This window comes from Kwoniella newhampshirensis, chromosome 2 (genome assembly GCF_039105145.1).
Source record: "Kwoniella newhampshirensis strain CBS 13917 chromosome 2, whole genome shotgun sequence".
NCBI classification, from domain to species: Eukaryota; Fungi; Basidiomycota; class Tremellomycetes; order Tremellales; family Cryptococcaceae; genus Kwoniella; species Kwoniella newhampshirensis.
Window position 1 is genome coordinate 1,582,046 of NC_089956.1, and position 22,806 is coordinate 1,604,851.

The 22,806-nt window shown below is 49.3% G+C and overlaps 6 protein-coding genes across 6 annotated transcripts; 1 reads left to right on the forward strand and 5 right to left on the reverse strand.

Moving 5' to 3' along the window:
• Positions 1–69: 69 nt before the first annotated feature.
• Positions 70–855, reverse strand: IAR55_001272 (uncharacterized protein; the record flags this gene model as incomplete). The annotated part of the gene is made up of 4 exons (XM_066944399.1): positions 70–97; positions 173–200; positions 327–494; positions 762–855. 4 exons carry the CDS (start codon positions 853–855, stop codon positions 70–72), a joined length of 318 nt encoding a protein of 105 aa, XP_066805600.1.
• Positions 856–1,203: 348 nt separating this feature from the next.
• IAR55_001273 (uncharacterized protein) lies at positions 1,204–6,681 on the reverse strand (the record flags this gene model as incomplete). The annotated part of the gene is made up of 5 exons (XM_066944400.1): positions 1,204–2,181; positions 2,258–2,378; positions 2,448–2,580; positions 2,647–2,943; positions 3,036–6,681. The coding sequence occupies 5 exons, from the start codon at positions 6,679–6,681 to the stop codon at positions 1,204–1,206; spliced, it is 5,175 nt and encodes a 1,724-aa protein (XP_066805601.1).
• Positions 6,682–7,110: 429 nt separating this feature from the next.
• On the forward strand, positions 7,111–8,675 carry IAR55_001274 (uncharacterized protein; the record flags this gene model as incomplete). Its single annotated transcript, XM_066944401.1, has 8 exons — positions 7,111–7,137; positions 7,197–7,241; positions 7,358–7,474; positions 7,546–7,621; positions 7,676–7,694; positions 7,770–8,171; positions 8,255–8,438; positions 8,511–8,675. The coding sequence occupies 8 exons, from the start codon at positions 7,111–7,113 to the stop codon at positions 8,673–8,675; spliced, it is 1,035 nt and encodes a 344-aa protein (XP_066805602.1).
• Positions 8,676–8,991: 316 nt separating this feature from the next.
• IAR55_001275 (uncharacterized protein) lies at positions 8,992–10,906 on the reverse strand (the record flags this gene model as incomplete). Its single annotated transcript, XM_066944402.1, has 11 exons — positions 8,992–9,034; positions 9,096–9,171; positions 9,237–9,382; positions 9,479–9,600; positions 9,660–9,737; positions 9,889–10,036; positions 10,117–10,229; positions 10,325–10,358; positions 10,423–10,493; positions 10,597–10,670; positions 10,804–10,906. 11 exons carry the CDS (start codon positions 10,904–10,906, stop codon positions 8,992–8,994), a joined length of 1,008 nt encoding a protein of 335 aa, XP_066805603.1.
• A 6,174-nt stretch (positions 10,907–17,080) lies between these two features.
• Positions 17,081–20,894, reverse strand: IAR55_001276 (leucine-tRNA ligase; the record flags this gene model as incomplete). The annotated part of the gene is made up of 10 exons (XM_066944403.1): positions 17,081–17,326; positions 17,396–17,954; positions 18,011–18,187; positions 18,237–18,854; positions 18,902–19,371; positions 19,418–19,676; positions 19,724–20,009; positions 20,063–20,417; positions 20,468–20,797; positions 20,850–20,894. 10 exons carry the CDS (start codon positions 20,892–20,894, stop codon positions 17,081–17,083), a joined length of 3,345 nt encoding a protein of 1,114 aa, XP_066805604.1.
• Positions 20,895–21,329: 435 nt separating this feature from the next.
• Positions 21,330–22,618, reverse strand: IAR55_001277 (CDP-diacylglycerol-glycerol-3-phosphate 3-phosphatidyltransferase; the record flags this gene model as incomplete). Its single annotated transcript, XM_066944404.1, has 7 exons — positions 21,330–21,426; positions 21,475–21,566; positions 21,628–21,696; positions 21,755–21,840; positions 21,892–22,018; positions 22,083–22,274; positions 22,322–22,618. The coding sequence occupies 7 exons, from the start codon at positions 22,616–22,618 to the stop codon at positions 21,330–21,332; spliced, it is 960 nt and encodes a 319-aa protein (XP_066805605.1).
• Positions 22,619–22,806: the final 188 nt, after the last annotated feature.

Genomic DNA, 22,806 nt, shown 5'->3' on the forward strand with positions numbered 1-22,806 from the left:
AAGAGAGGGGAGATGAGCGTGTCTGTACGTTTATTGACATGTGTCGACCCCAATGCATAGCGGTTGTCCTTAGCCCAGGATCACTTCGTAGATTATGCTGTGGAGTGGGATATTAGGTCAGCTACCTGGATGCTGTCCAGAATTTTAGAGATCATGAAATCAGGACACTCACATGACTGTATTGATAACGATGAGGGGTACTTAAAACAACAGCCATCAGCGTCAGATCCTTGCGTGCATTCCAAGCTGAACGCGAGTCTCGATGAGCAGAGAGAGGGCAGACGACCAAGACCCAGACGCTAGAGTGAACGGCGACTTGCACTCACAGCGCATCAGAGTTCTTGTCGCACTTATCAGATTGATCAATTTCGCTTTGACCCCGGGTCCATCGCCTCCGTTCGGATTGACACCGAAAGAATTATCGTATATCCCTGGTGTGGGAGAATGACCGAAGCCAGCGTTGATGTTGGCAGGTGATTTCGTGGACCATCCAACTGAGTGGGTTGTATTCGGATGTATCCACGGTTGAGCAAAGGGCGGGTGGAAACAGTGAGGATGGCGTAGATGGAGATGCGGGCATCGGCAAAACAGACACAGAGGAGATTGTCGACAAGCGAGAATCAAACAGATGTGACCACATCGCGGGCGCGGTGCGCGCGGGGAGACGGTGAGATTCAGTGAGGAAGATCGCCAAACAGATCAGCTTTCGCCCGCACTCGACCAAGAGGATATGATGGCAGTCAAGTCAAACTCGAACCCACTTCGAGCTAAGAACCTCTCCTCGTTCAAGATCGCAATGGCATTTGTGAGCAATAAACCGATATACAAAAGACTGCCGAAATAGCTCCAGACCATGGCGTCGGTAGGTCGTGCTTTAGGTGGGTCGTGCTTTGAGATGAGAGGTGAGTCGAATACGCTTGTCTCGTACAGATGTGAGGTTTCCTCCACTATGTCGTAGCTATACGTGTGACGTGTGGATGAGTCTCCAAGGTATGATGGTTGCAGATGCTCAACGAAGACGTTGATGTGCTAGCTGGCAACGAAGTCGGTCGTGCTCCGTGGTGACGCGAAGGTATCATCGTGGCATTTGCTTCCGTCATCTTGACCGTCCCAAGTGGCGCATACAGTAGTTAGAGTACACCCAAATGACATCCTCTCTGGGTAGGTTGAAAGCATCAAATTGTCATTCCTGAAACCACTCGACTAATCCTCTACAGCTCTCACTCTCAGCCTGGACCTGCTCGGCCTCACTGGCACTCCACCTTGTCCCAGATCATTATCATACAAAACCTTCTCGGCCCTTTTCACCTCATCCTCCAAAGATTCCTCCTCTCCCATTTCCCTTTTCGTCGAAGCCAAGTTCAAATCCAGATCATCTCCCTGGTACCTGTGAACATGTAATGGTCCGCTATCGGCTTGAGCTAGTAGAAAACGAGCTTCTTCATCTGATTCGACAGTGGATTCTGATGTTACGGAGGATTGAGAGTACCTGGAAGGACTGGATCCAACTTGAGATACAGGTGAAGTTTTAGGAGAAGAGGAAGAACGAGTTTGTTGGGACGCTGAGATAGGGACCTGGAATGTGTGCGGGGGAATGACAGTGGAACTCCCTTCCGTGGCACCGGGTCTGACTTCCCATTCTTCGTTATTACCCTCGAGGTCATCACTAACTGATGCAGATTGTACCGCTTGAGGTAAGCTGTCGCTTGACTGTGTTCCGGTCGGAGTGACCATACGAGATGCACGTGATTCTTCCATTGGTGTGGGAGGCTGCTGAATAGCGGGCGGTCTTTGCCAGCTTGATGACCCATCCAAGAAAGCCTTAGTGGCTTGAGGGAGATGCAATGATTCGCTGGGTGGAAAAGTTGGTGCAGGTGAATTTGATGTTACGGTCTGTCGATGCGACTTTCCTACAAATGGTTGTGTGCCGTGCCGGATCTTGTGATCGTCCTTCATCTCTGCATTCGTACTTGTTGTGATGTCATCTTGACTCCTGTCTACGGCCTGACGTTCATGTCGAACGCTCTCCGATATCTTTATCGCATCACTGTCATTCAGGGCTTCCCGGGCCTCTAAAGACTGGGTATCGGAGGACGAATCATGTAGCTTGGCGCTGTTTGTATCGCTGGGAAGCCTTTGTGTCATACCTTCTTGATTATCAGGCGACACCAGTCTCAGCAACTATCGGCAGACAAAGCTACTCTGTCAGCACCAATGCAGACACGGGTGAGGCGAGGGGAGAAAAAGCCAGACTCACGGTGTCGAGCAACCCTATCAACCGCTTCATATTGATCCTCGACTCGGACTGGTGATCGGCACAGTGGGAATCATGTATTATTTGCAGGTCTTTTCGGATGATAATAAGTGAATTTGCGATACTGCGGTGAGTAGGCAGATGATCAGGCAGGCCACTTCGAAGCGGCGCAACGCGAGGGAGATACACGTACGTTTTGACACCGAAGCCCTCTTGTTTCCACAACCTGAAAACCTCCCCTAGAGTCGAAATCATACCTGGAGTCAAGTAATCTGTGCATCCCATCACATGCTCGACGATACTCTGTACCGAGAACGCTTCCAGGGCTGCGGCAGACACAGAGCATATCAGTGACGAAAAACTCCGGGCACGAGATTGAGAGCCTCACTCACCTTGTGTACCCATCGCAATGGTTCGTTCCACTCCTTGTCTCCCTTCGTTGAGGTCAGAGTGAACATCTCGAGGATGACCATTCGCTTGGGACCTATCCACCAACCATCGCATTACAACTTCCATATGCGTCCCGAAGTCTTGTATCGTCTCGTCATGAGCTTCACCCACCACCCCACGAAGGTATTCCATCAGATCACGTTGCAGCAACAACCCAGTGAGAAGCCGAGGTATGATCTGGTTCAGGGGACTGGGACGATCAGATCGACGCAAGGATTCAAGGATATTTCTGGCTAGATCTGACTTTGTAGTAAGTTTCATACATTACAGGGTGTGTGTGGCAGTCGTGAGGAGGAGCGGTCAACAGTCATGGTAAGAGCGTGCAACACACCTATGCAAGTAGCAAGCGAAACAAGGGTTTTAGACCACGTTATATGGTCTGCTGTACCGGTCGACTCGGTCCTGGAAATCTGTGTACCGCTTTCGATAATCGTGCAGGTAGGAGAAGGTTTGCGCTCAGTCCGTCGTACTGGTCTCAAAGGCGCCCACACATCTTGATCTGTCGGTCTCTCTCGTGGTCGGTCAGACGAGAGGCTTCCTCGTGATTCAAGGGTCTTGGGTGAGCTCGTAGTAGCTTCTCCAGCCTCTCCTGACATCTTCGTGGTGTAATGCTTTTCGGAAGCCTCATTCTCCGTCGATCTCACATCTTCTCCACGCTCCTTGGCAGCTTGGATGACTGCGCCCCTGACCTGTTCGAGAGTGACGCCTCGATCTTTCATCTTCTCAGCATCTGTCGCTAAGCGTGCTCTGTCGCTGCTTTCTTCCTTTTTCCCTCCTACCATCTTACCGCGACTTCCACTCCTTCGTTCGAGCTGCTCCATCAGCTGTTTAACCACGTCGGCTTGCTTCATGACCTTTCTTTTCCGCTTCGCTTTCTCAAGCTCGTCCAGGCCCTCTTCTTTGGCAGATTTCACCAGCGCTGCATATTCCACTTTGGCACGCTTCAAGAGTGTTTCACTGTCAATCACTTTTTCGAATGATTGTGCCTTCTCTTCCTCGGACGGCTTCATACTAATTGCGTCAAATGAGGTCTCTTGGGGCCTGGAGGCCAGAATAACCCTGTTAGCTTCGTCGATCTCCTCGGAAATGACTTGAAGCTCCTGCATGGAGACCTCCTTGCCCTTTGTAGCCGTGGTCATCTCATCGATCTCCAGTGGCTGTCTGGATGATCGGTTGGTATCGCGTGCCTCGCTTACTTGAGCTACGTCCCTGACAGCACAGGCATTGCCGTCGATCTTGGTCTGCTCCCTTGAGGATTGATCTTCGACTTCTGCATCACGGGTCACGATCACTGAATCTTTCATATTTGATCGAGTCCTTTCTTCGTGTCCCTTCTCTTCTCTCCCACCAACCTTCTGATCGCTCTCCTCCACTCTGACATTTCGCTCGTCGTCAGAAGCCTCCTTCTCTCGCTCGAGGGCTTTCGAAGCCTCTTTCAACATGTTTTCGACCCTCTTGATTTCTTCCTTTCTTATCTTCCTGGATTCTGCGTTTGTATCATCTTTGTAAGCCCTTACAACATGCGCATACCTAGCTTTGAGCTGCTTTACGACATTTCCAAGGTGAAGCACCGTTGAATCCCGCGTATCTTCGGCTTTGACGGGCAGACAAGAGGAATCCGGTCTCGATCCGCCGAGGGCAATTGTCGAACCCGCATTCACCCCAGAAGGACTTACGGTGTGCTGGTTGTCCCATGACTCTTCGCTTCTATCCAGTTGTTGCTGGGACAATCGATCTGTAGGACCGAGACCTGCGCCTAGTTCACTTCCCCCTTTCCCTTGTTGTACTGGATCGATCAACCGCTCTCCCACTAGCGTTCTCTCTTGTTTCTTCCATGCTGCTTTGAGAACCTCCTCTTGTTCGTAGCCCGCAGCTGATCTGACAACTTCACCACGTCCTTCTTTCACTTTTGGAGCCATAGTCTCTACCTGTTCTCCGGATGCATCTCCTGACGGAGACTTGTATGCCTGCTCAAACGCTTCAAGACTCTCCATCGCAGCTTCCAACTTCCTCGCCACCCTCTTCATCTGGACTTTCGCCTCGTCCTTGCCTTTCTCAGGACCAGAAATATACCACTTCTTGGCTTCTACCAATCTTGCCTTGTAATGGTTCACAGCCTTTTGAAGTTCTGTTCGTTTCTCGTCTTCGCCGGCTGGGTCAGAGCTGCTCCGACGACGATCAGAATCCTCGGGGGTCCTTTTCTCTTTCTCCTTGACCACGCCTTGGCCTGACGCGTCCCCCCGTCTGACAGATGAGCGAGTTTGTAAGACATCCGGTCCTCCGACGGCTTCAGTGGTTGCATCAGTACTCTTGACCTCGTTCTCGCTCGCTTCTTGACCCTTCATCTTCCTTTCAGGTCTTTGTGAGGGATCACGAGGTTTAAATCTTCGATCCAAATGCGTTGCTTCTCTCTCCATCGTTTCCGCATGAACTTCAGTGTCCAGGCGGTCACCGTCTCCACCATCAGTGTCGAACCGCTTTGCTAGTATGACCCGTGCTTTCTGATCCTTGTTCTGCTTCTCATCATCTCTGGAGAACGAAGAGGATGTCAAGATCTCCCCTTTGATTGAAGGAACCTCCTTGCCTCTCTCTTCTCTCACTTTTCTGGCAGGTGAAAGTTTGAGCTGTAAACCATCTGCTTGTAAGTGCCGTACGAGTCCCCCATCATCTACTGTAGACTTGCTTGTTGATGATACAGCATACCTGTCAGGTTCGTTGTCCTGCGAGGGGTAGCGTGGTGACCGAGGATTGACCAGAGAACAATATGGGTGGTTATTCGGCACAATCGGTGCAGACGCAGGTGGACGATTGGCTATCGGGTCGGGAGGCCCAATTCTAACATCATCCATCGTAGGATGTGGTATGACCCATCCTGGGTACTGAGGAGGATACCAAGGATTCCAACGCTGCAGTGCCGGTAAAGGTGGATAGAAAGGAGGTGGTGGTGGTGGTGGCGGGGGAGCTGGGCCAGGAAAGTAGTATGGATGATAGGAGTATGGCGGCGCAGTATGGGCTAGATTTGGCGGATAGAGTGTATGGTGGTAGAACGAGGGGCCGTCTTCTGTTAGGTTGCTGCTTGAACTAGTGGCTGTTGGGGCGTCGTGATTGAAAGACGCATAGTAACTCTCGTTCAAGCGATGGTCGGCTGGTTGAGATTTTGCTTGGGTGGAAGGAGGCTCCCGGGAAGATAGCAGTGGAGCGGAAGGAGATTGTTGTGCAGACATGGGAACGCTGGCTGCTGTCTGGGGTGTAGACTGAGGCCTCGAATAGGAAGGTAGTCTATTGACAGTGGACAAAGGATCTGATAACAAGGGAATTGCGACGTAAACTTTGCTCAGTGGTGTGTTGTCTGATCTGGACGTGCGATCACCCTTGGCTCCGTCCAGCTCATCGACTCGAGGCGGTGGTTGTGAGCTAGAAGCGAGTGATTCAACGTTCGACGCAGTCATGGTAGTATCTGTCTGCACTTTGACTGGATTTTGGACGTGCTGTGATTTATCGTTATCGCTCGGTCTCCTAGTCTCGGCCATCAGTCTTCTCAACAGCACCAAAACCTCATTGGCGGTCTCGTCGCCGCCTGTTGCCCCACCATCCTCTATGGCCGAGTATGCTTCTCCCACATGTGTTTCCTTCCTCTGCAGTTCCACTCTCTCCCCCTTGGTCGTGGTCAGCCCTTCTACCGTTTTACCATCTTGACCTTTTTCGAACTCGCCCGCAAATATCCTAACACTTTTCTTCGGAGTGGGTAAATCAGTATTGACTGTCGGACCCTGTCCGGCTGCTTCCACCAGTGTTTGCTCTCTCACTTCTTCAGTAGCTTTTGCGGGTCCAGCGGCCAGTGTCAGTCTGCGTGTAGGTGAGAAGAGGGAACGGAAGGAGAAGTGAGGTTTTGATTTTGATGGCTTTGCGTTTTGAGTTGCGGGGGAATCATCTTCTTCACCGCTCGAGTCGGTATCTATCCCCGGTGGAGCATACATGGTGAGCAAACGTGAAGTACGGTGACACCATCGTCCAAACCTCTAGTTAGCATCGTATGTCCGGCATATCATTGCAACTGGAGTCAAGAACAGTGCCGAGGTGATGACACACAAAGCTTGAGGGGGGGATCTACAAAGGATCTGACTTACGTAACTCTTTGCCCCACGTGGTCTCCATCGAACATTTCCCGGCGTCATTCTAGCAATTGCCAGCAACCTGGCCTCATCCATCTCTCCTCTCTCTCTCTCTCTCTCTCCTCTCAACTGCTTCGACATCTCATTCCACCGTACTGCATATCATAATCTTCGACTCTCACAACCTTTGCACATCATCTCTCTTTCCCAATCTGAACTTGCACGTATCAAACACATACACAAGAGATTGCACACAACTTATCCCCACGTTTTCACGACTAGATACCAGCCGATATGGTCAACAATACGGAGTACTACAAAGTGAGCTGTTGGATCTTCCGCACGAGCACTTTCGCAAGCTAACGACATTTTCTTCCTAGGTCCTCGGGGTCAGCAAAGATGCGACTGATGCAGACCTCAAGAAGGTAAGCTCCCAACCTCACCTCACCTGCAACCATCCTTCCGACCGACACCTCCTGTCCGGGCCAATCTACCTCATCGAAGCAAGGACGCAATTGACATGCGCTTTTCTCCTTTCCAGGCGTACCGCAAGCAGTCGCTCCAACATCATCCTGACAAGCAACCCGCCGAAAAACGAGCTGCAGCTGAAGAGCAGTTCAAGAAAATCGGAGAGGCATACGAAGTTCTCTCAGATCCCGTAAGTTCTATGGCTCCACCACAAATTAGCTGTCGAGTCGGTGCTGACCTGTCGCCCGGCAATATCACCAGAACAAGCGAGAGGTATATGACCAATTGGGTGAAGAGGGATTAAAGGGTGGTGGTGCACCTCCAGGAGGAGGCTTCGGTGGATTCCCAGGTGGCGGTGGAGGTGGTGGTGGATTTTCATTCCATGCTCAAGACCCCAACGATATCTTCAAGTGAGTAGTCTTTTCAACATGCTTCTATCCAGGCAAAGATGTCTCGTTGAATTGTTGCTCATGTATTGTTCACAGCACCTTCTTCTCGAGCATGGGCGGTGGCGGTGGAGGAGCCGAGGACATATTCGGCAACCTTGGAGGAGGAGGACGTTCGTCCGGACCTCGCATGCGCTCTTCTCGTATGGGAGGTGGTATGCCCGGCATGGGGGGGATGGGAGGAGGTATGCCCGGAGGGTTTGGGGACTCATCACCTTCCGCATCGGCACCACCTCCACCCGGAGAAATTGTCAAACCTCTGGCTTTGACGCTGGAGGAGTTGTACAAGGGCGGTACCAAGAGGTTAAAGATCACGAGACACCTTAGGAACGGAAGTCAGGAGGAAAAGATCTTAGAAGTGGCTTATAAGGCTGGGTGGAAGAAGGGAACGAAGATCAAGTTTGCTGGAGCGGGCAATGAAGATGAATATGGACAGGCACAGTGGGTAGCTACCTCCCTTACTGCTTAACACTTCACCGTCGACTCACCAGGACGCACGACGCTGACATCACATAACATCACAGGACTGTCGCTTTCGTTGTCGAAGAGAAGAAACACAACCGCTTCGAACGAGTCGACGATGATCTCATCATCAGACTCAACATCACCCTTTCTCAAGCGTTACTTGGACCAGAAGGTGGTGGGCAGATCACGAAAGAAGTCGAGCAATTGGACGGAAAGAGGATTCAGGTGAACGCGCCAGAAGGAGTGAGTTTGCCGACAATCTTGACGCATGTCTTGGTCCGATATATGCTGATTGTTGAAATGGAAACTTCGCAGGTCATACAACCTTTACAAGAAACTCGAATTGCAGGAGAGGGTATGCCAGTTTCCAAAGCTGGTTCAGCAAAGCGAAAGGGAGATCTGATCGTTAAATGGAACGTCGTCTTCCCGAATCGACTGACACCTGCGCAAAAGCAAGAGTTGAGAAAGGTCCTAGGCTAGATGGCTGAATATCAAAACGCTACGGTTGGCGCAGAGCGGAAGTAAGCAGGTTTTAGGGTTGCGAGAAAGGATGTACTTCGGACCATCGTCGTCCTAGTCATTCGAAGCATCAAGTCGTCTTAACACATAGAAGAGATATGACCAAGGTCTAGGTGTACTTCATATGGAGCAGGGAAGAGCATTTTTCGTTCTCGCGTTACCTTCAATGCATTGTATAAATCTCCATCAAACGCCGGTATATATGACTATCCATTGGTATCGTGATAGCGGGAATAGATATTACAGCAAGCTTTTTGGAAGAGACAGGTCGAGGACATTATGCGAGATTGATGTCGTTCAAGGCGCAACAGACAGCCGCCCTGTGCGGACGTCAACATGCTTCCTCCATATCTGGCAACTACTATATTTTCCACCGCTCACCTATGATGCCCGTCGTATTGCCTCACCGTCTCACCAGAACTCAGATCCCATAATCGCGCAGCGTGGTCGCTCGAGGCTACATGAATGGTTAGCGTCGAGAATGAGTGGGCTTGCCGAGGCCGGGAGAGGCCTTTCACCCACCCGTTACAAGATACGCAGAATCCGCGCTGAACGCAGCGTCCCATACCCATCTTTGATGTCCAGTCAACGTCTTGTCAAGAACATAATCGTACCCCGCCGTCGACCAGATCTTCACCGTCGAGTCTGCTGAGCAAGTGGCCAGATATCTAAACATCGACAACGGGTGGACATCAGCGTCTCTGGCTGCTGTCACGTGTGGAATGTGCACTATCTAGCGAAACCACAGCCAAGGGAGAACTCACTTTCCATCGGGACTCAATAAGCATTTCGTTATGTATTTCGTATGTGCTCTAAAGCTCGTCACTGGCAACAGATTCGCGTTCCCATCTGGGACCGGTATGATCCTCCACACATACACCATGCCCTAGCCGGGTGGTCAGCTAAGCGTTCTCGGCTACTCGGTAATATCTCAGCTGAACTCACGTTATTGTTCGCTGCTACTAAGGTGGACCCATCTGACGCTATACTGATACTCCGGATTGGGACATCCTCATCTGGGACCTAGTGTTGGCGATAGAGTCAGCTATTCTCAAGAACAAGAGTGAAGGATCATAGTGGAACGATCAAAACAGTCCATACGGGCATATGATCAGGTTGAAGCTACCAGTCTAGGGTCTGACTCGCTGAGATCCAAATCGAGTCTCGAACTCACCAGCTCATGGGTACATGTGTTCTCCGCAAGATCCCATATCTTCACTGACCCCGATTGATCACAGCTTATCAATTCTCCCTGATTCGGATGGATGACCACGTCGTTGACAGGACAATCGTGTAGGTAATCTCGTTGCGTTTGAGCCGTTCTGATCAAGGGACGCAAGCGAATGAGCAAAGTGTGCGATTGGACAATGTGCAATCTCGAAACAGCGTCACCTCGACTCACCTTGTATCCCATACTTTGACGCTACCGTCCTCACTTCCCGTCACTACCCATCTGCCCAATGCACTGTATGCTAGAGCCACCACGTTCCCGGTATGACCCTCCAGCGTTGCTATCTGCAACAGCAGGAGCAAAGTGGACTTCAGCTGAACTTCTCTGGTTCCCATGTTTGCGCGAAGCGCAAGTTTCAAGCAGCTTAAATGAGACATACTGGTGTATTTGACTGTGATCCAATATCCCATATTCTACGATCAGGTATTTCAGCTCAGCATTATTATAATCGAGCCCGAGAAGACAATAACGACCTACCGAACAGAAGCATTACCCGCTGCAGCTACGAATGCCTTGTCAGGACTTATAGCAAGCTTGTTCACTTGTTTCTGTAGTCCAACAGGATATGTCAGTCATCCGGTCTTTCCCCGTTCTTCGGCAGGGTTCAACAGAGATGAGGATCGAGGAGCTGAGGAGAGACAAAGAACTCACCCATTGCGGTTGTAGTGTGATTTGACGATAACATATGCCCGACCAAGCCTCCCAGAAACGTATTGAGTGGTCATCTGGAAGTCATACCTGATCAGCTTCGGAGTCTTTCGCAATACCAACAAGTCCAGTGAGACAGATGAATCCGTCCATCGGTAGATTTGGTCGAGGATGATCGGTCTGTTGGAAGGAGAGAAAGCGATCACGTACAACCCGCTGTGCAAAGTATCACACTCATTTCAGCTTGCGCTTGAGCGGCCGCATCGGAGCTGTAGCCTTGTGAAGGCGCAGGCGGCTGTGTCGGGGCCGGCATGGTCGTCACTTGTGAGTTGTGCGAGGTTTATGACAAAGGTCAAGCGATGGGCGAAGAGCGAAAGAGTGCATAGATGTGAAGAGGTCGATTCTAGTGGAGGTGGAGGAGTGGACGGGTACAGTAGATATAGTGCTCAAAATGGTTTTTTTTATCTTTGGTCACTCACTATTGTGTTTCTCGCTGTCTTGCGTTGTCATTGGGCCTCTCGTGGTCATTTGGCCTCTACCTTGTCATTCTGTAACTCATGGTTTTGCAACACATCACTGTATCATGCAGAGTCAGTCAAGGGCTTCTCCATGGTGAGCTGCATGTATGAAAGGTTTCTTGGGCATGCTTGAGAGTACATGTCTGAAGATCATGCAGACATATCTTATTTGGCTTCACGTGTTAATCTTTCCACCTCTACTTCTTTCATTCCATGTCTTTTGTCGGCTTACAAGTGCTTTGTGTCCCAAAGAGCATGCTATGTATTTTGTGTGCCACATCCAAGTCATTACAAATGAGAGTCAAAATTACAAGTCCAATTGAGAAAGGCAGATGCACTCCAGCACATATTTCATATGCCTCCTTGGCCTGTATCTGCCCACTGTATTTCTTGCTGGCACTAGGACTAGTCAATCCTTTCAGCTACAAAAGCATTGTGGACAAGAGGTTGACAGACCTAGCAGTACAAGTCAAGCTACCATGTGTGCACAAAGCTGAGATAGACTGTAGAGTTCCACATATTTGGCAGGTCTTTAGAAAAGGTATAAATCCCCTGTATTCTATTGAATTTCTATTTCTCTGCTCTTCTCAGCTATGAATCAAATTTGATTCTCACGTCAAGAGTCATACAGCTGGTTTTTAACCTGGCATCCTGTTTGTTGGGCCCCAGTCCTATTTTAGTTCCAGTACCTCAGATGGTGTTCATAGTCCCCGCTACTCCTGTGACAAGCCACTCCATGAATGACAGTAGAACTAAGAGTAGCCTTGCAGCTAATCTCTCAAACAAGTGCAGCTCCTGCATTGGTCACCAAGAACGAGATGCAACAAATTCAGTATGACAGTACTGACTAATTATAACACATGATTATGCAGAAGAGGCACATTGCATCAAAGTCAAACAAAGATGGGTGAAGATGGACACAGAGAGCTCAATGATAGTACTGGTAAATTCTGCAATGCCAAAACTACATGATTACTGCTGCTGTCATGACGGTCATTCCGCCACGACCACGAATAAGCCATTATTACGTAAACCCTCTTGATATCTTCGACTTCTTCGATATCTTCGAGCACAACTCGATATACTCGCTGAAGACCGGGCAAAAGGGCGCTGCAGGTGAACGATAGAAACAGGAGGAAGTTGATTGATGTTCTACGCATCCTGGCGGATGGATTAGTGGAGATATATATACATAGTCTTAGTTCTCGTTGTTCTAGTCCTTCTCTAGCGATTTCTTGATTGAAAGTCATACCTAGTACCTTGCTCATCGTTCAACGATATCACTGTGGTACCTCAGTCTATCTAGAACTGTTACAAGCCCTTCTAGATATCCGTGTCAAGGTCCTTGCTATCCTCGTTATCCTCGTTATCCTCGTTATCTTCGTTATCATCGTTATCATTGTTTCCTCATATCGTACTGTCTCGTTGTGTGATAGGGCTCATTGACTGAGGCCACATTGACCATTGTGACAGCTGCCTTGTTGTACTTGGTTCAGTTGGAGTGGTAGAAAAGGTTGCAGCAGTTGCACTTGTTGTAGTCTCCTCAACAACAATATGTCCAGGCAGTGTTGTCTCTCCATAGTCAGCAGTGTAATGCTGAGCACCCAAGACTACTTCCGGTGCAAAGTTTGTACTTGTCTGTTTCTGATCCTGCAGTGTTGAGGTGGTAGACACCTGACTTTGCTCTGAGTATGCCTTGTAATCTCCCACACTATGCCCAATGTTATGACCACACAGCCAGCCTAAACCTGAAAGTGCTCCAACAGCCAATGCACCATTCATGCCAACTGCTAGACTGGAACCAGACTTGGTGCTTGTGGTAGCATTAGTGTGTGATGCAGTGGATTGTGAGGTGGTACCTGTATCCCCCTCACTGTTCATGGGTTGCAGTTAGCTCTGGTTTCAGATGGCTGACACTCATCTTTGATGCCATGCAGCTATATTGCAAGACCTCTGTTCACTCACACATCCACAAAGCTGTCATCCTTCTTATTGTGAGGGAAACTCATGTTGTGATGGAAGTGTGAGGGCTTGCTGAAGCTGTTGATGGCTTAAACTGATCTGCGAGGAGGGTGGTGCTGCTGTTGCAAGTGCTATATCAAAGAGAAATATACAACAGATGCCAAATTTCTGCTATATACTGGTTCTGACACCTATTCACTGTCAAGAAGGCCATTTTCCTACCTTGAATGAATCATCATCTCCAGAATCCCCATCATCCTTGCCTCCCTTGTTTCTATGTCATTTACAAACATGTAATGGTTTCAGTATCTGGTCAAGCTTACAGTTTCTGTATTGGAAGGTGTTTTTGTCTGTAGTCTTCCGCTTAAATGTCATCATGATCCCTGATGACACTTATTTGTGTCTTTGCAGCCCGTCTCATGATGTCATGCTACACCCTATCTCTCAGATAATACCTTACTTGATTACTGTGATCTTTTAGCTGCTTCAGGCAACAGATATGACCTAACTAAGCTTCACTCTTTGACAATGTGACTTAAACATACCTAAAAGGAATTTAAAATATTAACTGATGTTCTGCTAAAGCCACTCAGTATCGCATAGACAGTGGAGACCTGGACTCCTTTACAAGAGTAGAATGTGCCACAATATGAGAGAGTAGATACCAAGCCGCTCAAGGGCTTTGTTTACAAGAACAAAAGATTCCTATGTGGTGCTAGTCAATATTGAGTATTGTTCTCAGAGCAGTATTGAAAGCAGCTATGTCCTTCCAGCTGTGTCTCCATCAGTTGTCTGCTTGAGAACCCAGAAACTATTCCATTTGTAATGGACACTTTTATGTGGAACACTTCCAATATGATGTTACTATCTACAGTGTAGCATGTCCCATCTCAAAACCAATCTCTGCCTTGAGGCTCAGTGTCAGACTATCCATGCTTACTACCCTTCAGTGCTAGGTTCAGAGGTAGGAGTTGGCTCAACAAAAACCAAAGGTGGGAGAGCTGAAGTGCTTGTTGTGGCATTCTCAGTTCCATATGACAGGGTCCCTGATATAGTCACCCCAGGCTCAGTGTTTGTAGGAGTGGGACAGTCGGTCATCGTTGCTGAAGTCCCAGTATTTGAGGCTAAGCAGCTGTGCAGCTCACTCTCCAGCTGACAGTATGATTTTGAACTCTCTGCAATGGCTTTCAATTGATCCTGAATGGCTTGTTCCCGCTTGAACACTCCAATGGTGACTCCCAAGTTTCCAGCAATCAGTAGTCCAGTAGTTGCTGTAGCCACTGTGAGGGCACTTGACCCTGTGCACACATTCCTCATAGATCGACCAGAGTGATGGATTCTGCCTTTGACACCAGTGTTGGGAGGGGAAGCAGTAATTGCAGGGCTACCCTGCACCCTGGAAAGACAATATACCAATGTATCAACAGTGACGTTGTCCCACACTGTATGATTTCACATCCTGCACAGAGATGTCTTTGTGCAACAGATGCTCCACACTCACTCTTCTATTTGGCTCTCCAAATCGTGTACCTGATTGTGATAGCGCTGAGACAGCTGATATCCATGATCAGTAGAGGTACTGGACATCCTGTTTCTTTTTTGAATGAATAGGAAAACTAAGTTTGTATGAATCACAACCGGGCAGATGGATTTGTCAGAATGGCCAAGAGATTGAAGAGTAGAGATTTAATCAGGAGAAAAAGACAGCAGGTTACCTTTTCATCTCTCTATAATACCAATCTGCATATGACCTTGTACTGGCTTGATTTGGCTATCTGAAAGGACAAGCAGTGCAAAACAACCCACACCCTTACAACTTTTGAGTAGGTTCCTACCTTTGTGCTTTGCTGGCCTACCAACTCAAATTAGTCTTGAGGAAAGAAGGCAACATGATTAGAAGACAGCTTCAGGAAGATCACGACATCTGTCATTATGAAGAACAGTCATACCGCTGGTTTACCTGCAAGTCTACCATCCATCTACCCCACTGAGTTAAAAGCATGGAGTGATATGATAATTGTGGAGTCAGTTGATGGGGCAAGGAATAAGCTCATAGGAATATAAGGAATGATTTAGTGTGGAAAGCTAATGTTTGTTAAGTGTCACGATGGTCAATGTGGCCTCAGTCAATGAGCCCTATCACACAATGAGACAGTACAATATGAGGAATCGATGATAACGATGATAACGAAGATAACGAGGATAACGAGGATAGCGAGTATAGCGAGTAACTTGACACGGATATCTAGAAGGGCTTGTAGCAGTTCTAGATAGACTGAGGTACCACAGTGATATTGTTGAACGATGAGCAAGGTACTAGGTATGACTTTCAATCAAGAAATCGCTAGAGAAGGACTAGAACAACGAGAACTAAGACTATGTATATATATCTCCACTAATCCATCCGCCAGGATGCGTAGAACATCAATCAACTTCCTCCTGTTTCTATCGTTCACCTGCAGCGCCCTTTTGCCCGGTCTTCAGCGAGTATATCGAGTTGTGCTCGAAGATATCGAAGGAGTCGAAGATATCAAGGGGGTTTACGTAATAATGGCTTATTTGTGGTCGTGGCGGAATGGCCGTCATGACATTAAGCTTGTTCTCACAGAGTTGAAGTGGTCACCCACACCCATGCCATGGTCCCACTAGATCAGGACCTTTGCCCAGTGTTTCAACAACCTAGGTCTCTCTTTGTGTCAAGTCCATAAGGGCATGATAAGCAAGGGGTGCTGTTGTAGTGCATATGAGTTGGGAGGACTAGCTAGGAGAGGACTCAGTCCCATTGTGAGAGAGTCAGGTGAGTTTTGGGATTTTATTATTGTGTGAACGACAGGTGAACTCCACAGGACTTGTTGATTGAGATCTAGCTGACCAATGATCCAATTTTGAGTGAGTCCTTTTTAGTTAGTATTTGTAGCTGTTGCTTAGACTAGCCATTATCCTCCTGGTAGTGTAGTACATAAACTGAAACCCCAACCAAGTAAGCCAAAGTTCCCAGTCACATGTATACAAATCTCAATGTTGGTCAGCATAGCACGGTGACAATATCATACATCTCAAGGGGATCATATTGCATTATGCTGCAGTCTATCAAAGCAACTTCTGCCTTTCATCATGCTCACTTTGCACTAGGTGTGACGAGGTGTGGGATCAAGGTCAATTGGGATATACCCCATTGCCTTCCGTGTGGCTGCTGTATCAGTCTTGTCAATACACCCACTTTTGTCTGTATGGGGATTTGTGGCATTGGTGGTGGTGGGCAAGTTCCTTGCCTGAACACTGGGTTCAGCCCCTTGTAAAGTAGCTGTACTTGCGGGGCCAACACTGAGGGCGGCAATGCTTGTCACAGCAGTGGCAAAGAGAAGAGCCTTTGCTGCATTCCCTGTACCAGTTGACCTAGTACTTGCAGTAGATTTATTATTGGCTGCGCTGCCCATGACCGTGGCGGCATTTCTGCATGAATGTCAGCTAACAGTCATTTGGTATTGTTACAACAACAAGTGAGGCTTGGATAGGTGTCAGCAAGACACACACGATTTGGCAGGGTTTTGTTCAAACATGTTGTTTTGTGTTGAGCTCGAGTAGGGGTGATGTATGTAGTAGTTCTGGTGGAACATAATTACGGTTGCAAGAACGCGGGATGCGAAGGGAGAAGTCTTTCGTGTGCGATGAATGCAGGTTTAGAAAAGCGTACAGCGGACCTCATAAATGTTACAGATGATACAACCTTTGTCTGGACGTCTCCTTCCTTCGCCTTGGCCTACAGCGAGATTGCCCCGTTGCCTTCCAACCCTTTCGTGTATTTGTGTCTGTGTCTTGTACCTCCGTGGAGTTTTCGTACTGCTTTATTCACCATCTTCACCCTAGCTGTCAACTGCCGAATTCGACGTCCCCAATCAGACTGCAACACCGCGGTAGGTTTGTTGGCTGCCGTCCGTACAAAACAGTTCAAGCCGTATACGACAAAATCCAGCAGACCATGCATGATATTCCAACGTGTAGATCTTCTAAACGTTCCAGAACTGCAGACCTGGAACTCCAGGTTCACTGCTCTCGATCTTCTCCTTCGCCCATCCTTCCTTCTCACCTCCTTCCTTTTCCAGAACCTGGAGGGCTTCTTCGACACTGACAACGTCCACATCTTCGAACTTGACCGCAGCTTTGATGTACGATCTCAGGATGGTGAGAGTGCGTAGTTCGTCGAAAGGTAGACTACGGTCAAATGCTGCTGATCCTGAGGCAAGTACCTTCTTCTGTGGAAGGGAGAAACCGGAGTGTCAGCGTGTTCTTCTACCTGTGTCGCCAAAAATCCCTTGACCCACCTTGAAGCTCTGGGAGAAAGGCATGACTCTCTTGTCTTTCATGAGACCTGCCGCCTCGATAGACTTTCTCAGTTTCGCTTCGTCGACCTTCTCACCGTCAAACGCATCCTTGACCATCCCGACGACTGATTCTTGCCATTCGGGGAACTTGCTCGCGACGTAGATTCTAGCCTTCTTGGACTTTGACGAATCGTATCCGGCTTCCGCGTTCTTCTTTCCTTTCTTCCTCATGATCTGCGCTTCAGCATATCGGATTGAGTCCACGACTCCTCGCATGTAATCCATCTGTTCGAGGGCGGCTTTGTTGAGGGGTGCAGAAGGCTCAGGGAATGACGCCGACTGAATCGAAGTGGTCTCTTTGAGAATGTTCTTCCAGATGTGCTCGGCGTAATGAGGAGTGAAGGGGGAGATGAGGAGGGTGTTCGCTCGGATCCAGGCGAAAACAAGGTCTCGGTGCATACCATGTCCACCGTTGACGGGATCGCAGATAAGTCGGTACCAGTTTCGGGCGTTCTCGAAGTCGTAGAGACCAGCCTTGAGGGCGTGCTTGAACTCCATCCTGTGAATAGATCAGCAGACTGTCCACTCCACAGACCGACGGACTACGTCACTCACTGTTCAAAGGCATTGTATGCCTCAGTGATCAAAGCATCCATCTCTGTTCGGAATCCTCTGTCAAAGTCATTGAACCCGCCAGTTCGGAGCGAAGACTCAGACGTCTGCATTTCCTCGATCCAAATACAGGCGGTGTGAAGTCGGAGAATGGCCGCATTGGCGACTTGCTCCTCGAAGCTGCAAACGGTCAGTGTCAATCAGACGCGAGAGCTGGATATTTACTCACTTCGCATCTGTGATGTCGTCACCAGCATCGGCAAGAGTCAACCTCATCGCGTCGGCGCCGTACTTTTTGGTAGCCTCAGCCATGGTCAAAAAGTTTCCAGTACTCTTTGACATCTTCTTTCCGTTTAACATTAGATGACCGTTTGTCCTGACCGCTCGAGGCCAATGCTTTTCGGGAAAGAGAGCGGCATGAGTGTAGACCCAGAAGGTGAGATGATTCGGGATGAGATCCTTTCCGGATGATCGGACGTCGAGGGGATAAAAGTATTGGAAGTGATACTTCATCTGTGACGCCTTCTCTACGTCAACCAGACTATCGGCTGGAAGCTCGCCAGATCCAAGGACGTAATCCCAGACCTCATCGGTCATCTGATCGGGGGTAATGCCTAGAGTACCGGGCTGCTTGCCGAACATGTCCCCGTGGAGTAGGTTGGCGACGGTGTAGTAAGACATGTAGATGGTGGAGTCAGAAAGAGATTCAATAAGCCAAACAGGGTCCCATGGGAGTTTCGACCCGAGACCGTATGATCGAGCACAAGCCCACTGATTGAGCCAATTGAGCACGGCTTCGAAACCGTTACGAGTTTCCTCCTGGTACGTGTTCATCTGGGCGAGAAGTCTTCAAAGTCGTCAGCAACGTGATCAAGACACCAAAATATTACACACTTGAAAGCCTGAGTTTTCCATCCATCTTCTCCGTAATCGAGATACCATTGGTCAACCAGGGCGACGACACAAACGTCTGCACTTCGACTGATAACCTCACTCTCAGGTTCGGCGTAGGCTACGCCGAGACCTGCATCAATAAGCTGCTGCCTGACCTTCACCTTGGCCTCGCCAGCAGGCATTCCCTTAAAGTCGCCGGCAATCATAACGCCATTGTAGAAACCCTCCTTGTAGGCGATGTCCTTGGCCTCAGCGAGCTTGTCCTTGTCACGCTGGGACTGGATTTTGAGTTGAGTACAGAGGGTCTCGGCGATCAAGTCACCATACTTGGGGGTTCTGATAACGGGCATGGGGTCGATGGCAGCCCACTCCGGTTGAATCTTGTACATCTCGGCCTTCTTTCTCAGGTCCATGAGCGTCCGGTAATCATCGGGAGAGTCGGACGGGACGGAGGTGACCACACCAGTACCCTGCGCGCTGTAAGTGACATTCACAAGCGGTGAATTTCTAACCTACCTTTGTGGCGAGGACACCCTCCATAGGAAGAACGTAGACCTCCTTGGCAAGACCGAACGGAGGCACCACCTTGGTACCAAGGAGCTCGGATCCAACAACGTCGACAACCTTGGTGTACTCGCCCTTCGGGCCATCGAAAGTTCCCTGGAAAGCCATATTTCGAGCGGCTCGATCGGTAAGGAGGAATAATTCGTTGTTGGCAGCTTCGAAAATACCGTATTTGAGGGTAGGTCCGACGAAACAGTTGGTTTGACCGTACCTGAGTCGAGTCAGTCTGGCCCAAAATTTATTTCAAGCACAACTTACATCGTCTCAGGTCGTAGGGTAGCAGCGACCATCCACACCTTTTTCCCGCCGACGGCTTGCTTGACTTCGCTTGTAACAGTAGGTCCCCATTCAAGCACCTCCATCTTAACAGCTGTGTATTCTTGCGGGTTGACGGCTTCTCCACTCGCACGATCGTGGTCCATACAGGGTTGTCCGTCTTTTGGTGAATAGATCGTGTATCGCTTGCCGAATTTGACCCGACCCTGCTTATGCAGCTTGTTCATTTGCCATCGGACGAACGAATCGTAGTAGGGGTTTGCTTCAGCTAGAAATCGACAGTGAATTAGCTTGACACGAGCGGTTCACGATGTCACACACTTGTAAGGAATTGCCTTCTCCAGTCCACTCGTGCTCCCAGGCCGGTCAGATCCTTCTTCGCGATAGGAGGGAAATATTCGAGCCAATAGTAAGGGTCGGCGAATTGCTTGAGCTCTTCTCGGGGCACACCGATGAGCTCAAGGATCTGGAATTGGTAGGTGAGACCGGTAGATTTCGCGGCCAGCTTTCCCTTCTTTCCTTTTGAGGGATCGGTGGATTCGAGGGACTTGGCGGGCAGGGCGGTGGTAGTGGGTACTGGAATGACGGGGCTGGCTTCCTCTTCTGTCTCCTCCTTGTAACCTGCAAAATCTTCTCCGAACATCTCCATCTCTCGAATGAGCTTGTCCGCGGCGGACTTCGACACAATGTCAGCTCAAAGTCTCTTTTCCGTGGCAATGGACTCACCTTGATGGGCATACCAGTAGCGTGGTATCCCACAGGGAAAAGGACCCTCTTCCCCCTCAGCCGCTCAAATCCAGCCGCAAACTCGATCTTGCTGATAGTGAAGGCATGTCCCAAATGCAGACTACCATTCATGTAGGCGTAAGGAAAGGTACCGAACCATTTGGGATGTCTCTTCTGGATCTCCTCCATAGACTGATTTGTGGCGAAGAAGTCGGCGTAGGATTTGACACCTTCAGGAAGAGATGGGGGATTGGCCTCGAAAGTGTGACTGTCTGCCCAAGCGCTCTGAGCGGACTTCTCGAGATCGATGAGATAATCTCGTTTGTCGGTCTACACAGAGGTCAGCATGACCCTTTCAGATTTGCTACTGGGTGTGGTTCACCTTCTCCATTGCCACCACGGGCGCGGCGGCATCGTTACTTGCCATCCTGCGCAGCTGTAGTAATGGTCGCAGATGAGACTGTCGGGGTATCCGAGCTTGAGAGGTGAAAGTATTCGGCGAGGGTAAGAACCGAAAGCACGAAATTTTGTCCAGTGGAAAAAGCGGAAATGGGAAAGGATCGATAACGTCCCCTCCTGGCAGATAAGGTAGGCCGTGTAAGGAAGAAGATCACCTTTGCTGCAGTCAAATCAGTGTCCATAGAAAAAAGTTGGAACAAGTTGTTGTATCCGGGTGCAGTGAGTCGGCAATGGTCGCGAGTCAAGAGGGTTTCGACAAATGATAAGGTAGTAGCCGTTTGACGTGGCATTTGGAACGGGAATGCCTGGGAAACCCAGTTTCATCGTACACTATGTTCTGCAAGCACATGCATGCACGAATGATGGAGGTATATCTGATAGGTGTTGCAATTCTACGCATGATTCACACTGGAGGTTTACCGGGTTGTTTGAGGATTTTGACCCCCGCTTTTCCAATATAACTGAATCCGCTCCATATGGTTGTGCCCGCCACGGTCCATCTGTCAGAAAATCAGCGGTTACAAGTATCATCATGAAGTCATACTCACTGCAACGCTTGCAACGGCATAGCAATAGAGAACGTGAGAAGGGGAGAGACCGTTGTGACCCCCATTAGGACGAGTTGCAGCAGAGTGTTAATCTCCAGTCGACGCGGAATGAGCCCAGAAAACGGACCGGCGTGCCAAATCAGACAGACTTACCTTGCTGATTTGGGTAGGTTTTACTTCGGCTGAAGGCATAGATGGGTCAAAGTATCTTTTCAGTGTGCGCTGGGGGCCAAAAGTCAGTGACTGATCACTGGACTGGGCGGATCGCAACCAATCTTACGGGTTTAGGAAGAGAAACGAAGCGAAAGTAGAAAGCGGATATCGACAGCGCAAGATCTCGTCCGAAAATGATGACAGCAAGCGGGACTTCCCATTAGTCGTCAGCTACACTGAGCTCTATGCGTCCAGTCAACTCACTCGGTAGCAACCCAGACCACGCCAATGTGCCAACAAGCGTTGTCATCAATGCTTTGTCGGCAGCTGGATCAAGGATAGAGCCGAGTACAGAACGGCTGTTGAACCGTCTAGCGAGATATCCGTCCAGCTATGTATACCATGCCGCGTCGATTGAGCATAGTCCCTTAAGATGAGATGCTAGCCACACTCACCCAGTCTGTTAGGCCACTGACGAACAAGATACCCGTCGCCCATGCAAAGTCTCCCTGCACTATCGTATATCCCAACACGGGACATGCCAGTATGCGCATGAGGGTAAGAGCATTGGGGATCGTATATGGTGACTCGTGCAGCTCGACTTCTTCTTCAGCGGCATTTGATGAAGTGCCCGAGGGTGTGGGGGTCTATTGACGGTCAGCGCATCAGAGCGCTGCTTGGTTTCCGTGCTCACTTTGTTTGTTAGCGGTTTCCCCGAAGTCGAAGAGGGCTCGGTCGGGTTGGGTCTTTCCCGGGCGAAGTATCTTCTTGATTGCAATTTGATCGCTCCTGAGGAGATGACGGGCCGTGTCAGATCTCGCCAGTAATTCGTTGCCCGAGGTGACGGACCCGTCAGTGTCGATAACTGACGAGCTACGTCTCGCGACCGAAGCCGTACCTGCACTATCTGACTTTGAAGTTGGTGAACGGTATGTCGATAGGGCATTTCCAGTGTGAGGGCGAGGCCTCTCGCATGGATCGGGGTTGGCATCCTGTCTGTGTTGATCTTTGGAGCATACGAATGAGTTGCAAGAGTATACGAGTATGGTGAATACCCCTTCCCCTCGTCATTCGTCCCAGTTCCACCGACGAGCGTCATACTTTTGGGTGACTGTTATTCCGACGTGTTGTGATTGATTTATTACGTAATCAACGAGCCAATTGTGGGCCACCACCCTG